The 6275-nt window shown below is 38.6% G+C and overlaps 1 protein-coding gene across 2 annotated transcripts in view; it reads left to right on the top strand.

Annotated features, from left to right (window-relative positions):
• The window catches only part of FASTKD1 (FAST kinase domains 1), a 46303-nt gene that overhangs the window by 14965 nt on the left and 25063 nt on the right, over positions 1–6275 (top strand). For both annotated transcript variants that reach the window (XM_011960608.1, XM_011960607.1), the window contains exons 3-5: positions 375–773; positions 3842–3952; positions 5831–5962. In XM_011960608.1, coding sequence (XP_011815998.1) covers positions 375–773; positions 3842–3952; positions 5831–5962 — 642 coding nt within the window. The remainder of the gene's footprint in view (positions 1–374; positions 774–3841; positions 3953–5830; positions 5963–6275) is intronic.

Below are 6275 nucleotides of genomic sequence, written 5' to 3'. Positions count from 1 at the left end.
TAAAACAAGGCATTTGATGCTCTCCATGAAAAATATTACTCCCATGCCTTTTGTCTGAAAGGATTTGATTACTAAGAAATCTGAATTCAAGTCCCACTAGCATTTAAAAGAAAAATTTTATGGCATAAAACTCATAATATTCTTACCACTTCCTTTCCATATCTAATTGTTTAGTTTTAGAGTTGGTTATTCTTGGCTGGGTGCAGTGGCTCATGCCTGTAATCCCAGCACTTTGGGAGGCTGAGGTGGGAGGATTGCTTAAGCCCAGGAGTTTGAGACCAACCCTGGCAGCATAGCAAGACTCTGTTTCTACTAAAAAAACAAAGATCATTTTTAATTGATGTAAAAATCTTTGCATCTGTTTTCTTTTTCAGTTCCTTGTCTGTCTTGATGGTCAACATATCTTCTTTAATATCACGACATTTTCAACAACAACTGGTGAACAAAACAGAACTTCTTTTTGACACCATAGCTTCTTCTGAGGTCAACGTTGCAATAAGGATAGCACGGTTTCTTCGAAATATTAAATATTGTTATCAACCACTATTAGAAAAGTGTAATAACGTATTTTTAAGTAATGTGGACCAACTTGATTTGGATTCCATCAGTAAAATATTTAGGCTATACAAGTTTCTACAGTTTAATAGTTTTGAATTTATTATGATGGCTAAAAAGAAGCTAACTGAAATGATTCCTCTGTGTAATCATCCTGCTAGCTTTGTAAAATTGTTTGTAACATTGGGACCCATTGCAGGACCTGAAGAAAAGAAACAGTAAGTTCAGTTTAAAATGCATTACTTTTTTTGTTGTGAATATGTGGAGCCTTCAAGCTTACGTCTCCTTGCAGCTCTGGGAGGTACAAATATCACCCCATTAGGTTGTGGAAGGGAAAATAATCTCTTATGTTCTGCTCCTTAATTATTTTTCTGATTATTCTAATTTACATCTCAAGCTCTTAGTCTATTGCTATGTTCTAAAAGGTAAACCTCTGATACTGGGCCAACATGAAAAAAAATGAGGGGAAACGCCGTGTGTTTTTATTCTCCTTTTCTATGCTACGTGACTTGGATTTACACACATGACTCCCCCACCCAGTGTAAGTCTGTGGAATATTTAGAATTATAGTAGTCATAGCAGAGTACCATTTTATGCTTTGTTGCCTTCATCACAATAGTCATCAAAGCATTTATTATGCGCTCGGCATATGTCTCCATGTCAGGTTTGAGCAAATTTTATGTGGCGCCTCTCATTTAGGAATTTCCAGTTTTGCTAGATATTGATGTAGGTAGTAATATTTGAAATATAATGATGAGCAAATATTAAATTAACATACAAGTATGGTTAATAGATAAGATTCTCTCTTCGTAGGCCATGTGACTGGATTTATACTAGACATAAACTTCCCCCACCCAGCATAATTGTATGAATTATTTAGAATTACAAGCTGGGCACAGTGTTGCACACCTTTAATCCCATCACTTTGGGAGGCTGAGGCAGGTGGATCCCTGGATCCCAGGAATTTGAGACCAGCCTAGGCAAGATGGTGAAAGCTTGTCTGTACAAAAAAAATACAAAATTAGCCGGATGTGGCAGTGCGTACCTAGAGTCACAGCTACTTGTGAGGATCACCTCAGACCAAGGAGGCTGAGGCTGCAGTGAACTGAGATCACTCCATTGAATTCCAGCCTGGGCACAGAATGAAACCTTGTCTCAAAAAAAAAAAAGAATTTTATATAATAATCCTAACACATAAGTATGATTAGTAGATTTACTTAAGCAGGGGTTCCAAGAGTTGCATAATAGGGGAGTCATTACTCTGTTAGAAAAAACTTTACGGAGAAAGTTTTATTTTTTAAGAGTACTTTGTGACTGAGTGCAGTGGATCACGCCTGTAATCCCAGCACTTCTGGGAGGCCGAGGCAGGTGAATCACCTGAGGTGGGGAGTTCGAGATCACCCTGACCAACATGGAGGAACCCCGTCTCTACTAAAAATACAAGATTAGCTGGGCATGATGGCGGGCACCTGTAGTCCCAGCTACTCGGGAGGCTGAGGCAAGAGAATCGCTTGAACCCGGGAGGCAGAGGTTGCAGTAAGATCGCGCCATTACACTCCAGCCTGGGCAACAAGAGTGAAACTCTGACTCAAAAAAAAAAAAAAAAGAGTACTTTGAATTATATGAAAAAATTTAAGAGCATATCTTAAGACTATATCAAGATGGAAACAAGGTGATTATTAAAAACTATTGGGGCCCAGTGTGGTAGCTCACACCTATAATCCCAGCACTTTGGGAGGCCAGTGACGGCAGATCACTTGAGGTCAGGAGTTTGCGACCAGCCTGGCCAACATGGTGAAACTCCAACTCTACTAAAAATATGAAAAAAAAAGGGCTAGGCATGGTGGCTCACGCCTGTTATCCCAACCCCTTGGGAGGCTGAGGCAGTTGGATCACTTGAGTCCAGGAGTTTGAGACCAGCCTGGCCAACATGGTGAAAACCTGTTTCTACTAAAAATACAAAAAATTAGCTGGGCGTGGTGGTAGGCACCTGTAATCTCAGCTACTTGGGAGGCTGAGGCAGGAGAATCGCTTGAACCTGGGAGGCTGAGGTTGCAGTGAGCCAAGATTGCGCTATTGCAACAAGAGCAAAACTCCATCTCAAAAAACAAACAAAAAAAAATACAAAAAATAATTAGCTGGGAGTGATGGCAGGTGCAATGGCAGGCATCTGTAATCCCAACTTCTTGGGAGGCTGAGGTAGGAGAATCACTTGGACCTGGGAGACAGAGGTTGCAGAGAGCTGAGATCATGCCCCTGCACTCCAGCCTGGGCAACAGAGTGAGACTCCATCTCAAAACAAACAAAGAAACACAATACAAACAAACTTTATTGGAACCATTTTTTGTCACCAAGTACTATTAAAATCTCAGTGCTAAAGCAGTACAAAAGTTGGATTTAACTGAGTCTCTGTCTTCAAGGAATTTACATTGCAATTGAGAGGATAGATATAATTGAAATATGGAAATACCATAACAACATAGTTTATGAAAAAACAATAAAATTAGTGATATAGATAGTGCTGTGAGCAGACAGAAGTGAGAGAAAAATATAGACTGAAGTGGTTGGGAAAAATCTGTGGAGAAACTGGTTTTGAAATGTTTGAAAAGGTTGGTGGAAAGGATGGCATGGAGTTATCCAGTGTGAATAGGCAATTAGTTTATCCTATCCTCAGATGCCACGTTTTGAGCTTGCTTTCTAAATGATTCTAAAAGATACCTGTATCATGATACTTAACATTACTGCACTACTTTGGATAGTTCAACTGACAACTAATCATAGTCAAAATGGACCAGCTTTGTTAATTTTCAGTTTATACTGTTATATCAAGTGCTTAGTATGTGAGATTTCTGATAATATGCAGGTTTATTGACTCCTAGATGATTCCTATTCAGTTTTAAAACATTTGGGAAATTGTCAGAATATCAGTTGTTCATTTCTTAGCTCTCTCGTATTGAATAATTTCACAGAATCATAGTATTTTATAACCATTATAACCTTGTATTATTTGAAAATCTTAAAAGATCTTTACCTTTATTTTTCAAACAGTTTAAGATTGGATTATACTGAGGCCTGAATTTCATTGAAGAAGACAATATATTTTTCTTTATTCAGTACTATTTTATATTCGAGTAATGTGGGGAGAACACTGGGGTTATATATTGGATTCAGTTTTTGTTTATATTCTTTTTTTTCCTGTTTGTTACTCAAGAACTGTTATTTTAAAAAAAAAAATTGCAAGCTAATTTTCAGTTTTTCAACCAAAAACTTTTTTTTTTGCTTCTAGACTTAAATCAACTTTGTTATTGATGTCAGAGGACCTAACTGGTGAGCAAGCCCTGGCAGTGTTGAGAGCAATGGAAGATATGGAAAGCAGAAATTCACATCTGATTAAAAGGTATCTTTTCTGAAATTTATGATGTTAAGTTTGTTATTCATAAGCACCTATTTTTTTCTGAGGAAAAATGGTTTTCTTTAATCTACCTGTTGTTTTGAAGAAATAAGGAATTAACACTTAAGGCACTGTTTATGTTCTACTTTTTCTTTTTCTTTTTTTTTTTGAGACAGAGTCTCACTGTGTTCCCTAGGCTGGAGTGCTGTGGTACTATCTCTGCTCACTGCATCCTCCACCTCCCTGGTTCAGGAGATTCTCCTGCCTCAGCCTGCTGAGTAGCTGGGACTACAGGTACCCACCACCATGCCCAGCTAATTTTATTTATTTATTTTTGAGACAGAGTCTTGCTCTGTCCCCCAGGCTTAAGTGCAGTGGTGCCATATCGGCTCACTGCAACCTCTGCCCCAGGTTCAAGCAGTTCACCTATCTCAACCTCCCGAGTAGCCAGGATTATAGGCGTCTGCCACCACGCCTGGCTAAGTTTTGTATTTTTAGTAGAAGCGGGGTTTCACCGTGTTGGCCAGGTTGGTCTCGAGCTCCTGACCTCAAGTAATCCACCCACCTCAACCTCCCAAAGTGCTGGGGTTACGGGGGTGAGAACCACCGCACCCAGCCCTCCATGCTGGTATGGAGCTCCTGACCTCGAGTGATCCACTTACTTCGGCATCCCAAAGTGCTGAGCCACAGTGCCTGGCCTTTTTTTTTTTTTTTGAGACAGGGTATGACTCTGTTGCCGAGGCTAGAGTGCATTGGTGCCATCACAACTCACTGCACCCTTCACTTCCCAGGCTCAATTGATCCTCCCATCTCAGCCTCCTGAGTAGCTGGGACTACAGGCACGTGTTGCCATGCCCTGCTAATTTTTGTATTTTTTGTAGAGATGGTGTTTTGCCATGTTACCCAGGCTGGTCTCCAGCTCCTGGGCTCAAGGAATTCATCTGCCTTAGCCTCCCAAAGTGCTGGTTTGTTTTTCAAAGTAGAAATGACAATTGTTTATAGCATTTTTCATTTTATTTATGCTATTACACTCAAGCAGAGCATCGTAACCTTCTAAAATAGAGACCATAAAGATCCTCCTTTTATTTTTTTCTTTTCTTACCTTTCTTTCTTTCTTATTTTAAAATTTTTTTGTAGAGATAGGGTCTTACTATTTTGCCCAGTCTGGTCTTGAACTCCTGGGCTCAAGCAGTTCTCCCAAAATTACCACCAAGTCTGTAATTTTCAAAAGGAAAGTTTCTGCAGCACAGTCAATTCTATATGAACTTGGATTGTCTCATACCACAATGTTACCTTGAAGTCATACTGCCATTTGTTGGCTTTTTGGTAACTTGAGATTTCAGAAGAAAAAATATATACTTATATTTTTATATGTGCTTAATTGTATATGCTTAATTTTTTGTGACCTATTATATGTTCCTTTATTTTAATATTTCTTATGTCCCATTTTTTCCCAACTTACTGCCTTTTAGGATTTCCCTTTGCTTTTCAGCATCTTCATTTGAGGGCCAGTGGATTTAAGGAAGAAAATTAAATTAGTCTTGCTAATTATTGGTAACTCTTGCTAAAGATTTTGTTATGGGGAGGATGTGGAATTTGATCCTCTGTGAAATTGAGGAAGAAAAACTATGCTTTTCTCTTCTTATACTATTGATAATTGAATATTATTTCATTCACACTTAATTCATCACTTTTACTTCATTCTGTTTTAGTTTGTTTACATTTCTAGAGCCATCTTGAGACATTTCTTCAAGAATAGAAAATCTCGTCTCATTCATTGCTGTTTCTCCAGCACACAGCAAAGTGTCTGGCGTGAAAGCGCCACAAAAATGTGTAATGAATGAATGAACTGGTTATAATATATGCTCTATCAATCCTTTTTAGAGTTACTTCAGTTCTGCATAAACATTTGGATAGCTATAAACCATTAGAGTTGTTGAAGATAACTCAAGCACTGACTTTTCTGCATTTCCAAAGGAAGGAGTTTTCTGCAAAACTTAGAGAATTACTGCTTAGGTAAGATTAAAATAGAAATTTTGTTTAGTGTTTCATTTTCTAGCCACAATATTTGTTTTGTTTAACTATGTACAGCAGTGCTAGAAGTTATGGAGGCAAAATAGTGAAGCTTATTAGTAAAAACGTTAAGACATTTTATCTCCCTCGCGGCCATTCTGCCAATGCTCATGCTGGGTATATTTTGAAATGGAAATGAGGCCAGCAGGGTGATGAGTTCCCTAGGAGAGGAATGTCAGTAGACTGATGAATAGCAAAGCCATTCTCCTTTCCTGCAAAATGGAGCCACCATGAAGAGATTGGGACTGCTGACAAA

This window comes from Colobus angolensis, unplaced genomic scaffold, assembly GCF_000951035.1.
Source record: "Colobus angolensis palliatus isolate OR3802 unplaced genomic scaffold, Cang.pa_1.0 Scaffold517, whole genome shotgun sequence".
NCBI classification, from domain to species: Eukaryota; Metazoa; Chordata; class Mammalia; order Primates; family Cercopithecidae; genus Colobus; species Colobus angolensis.
Note: the sequence above shows the minus strand (reverse complement) of the source record. Positions and strands in the feature narration are given on the sequence as shown.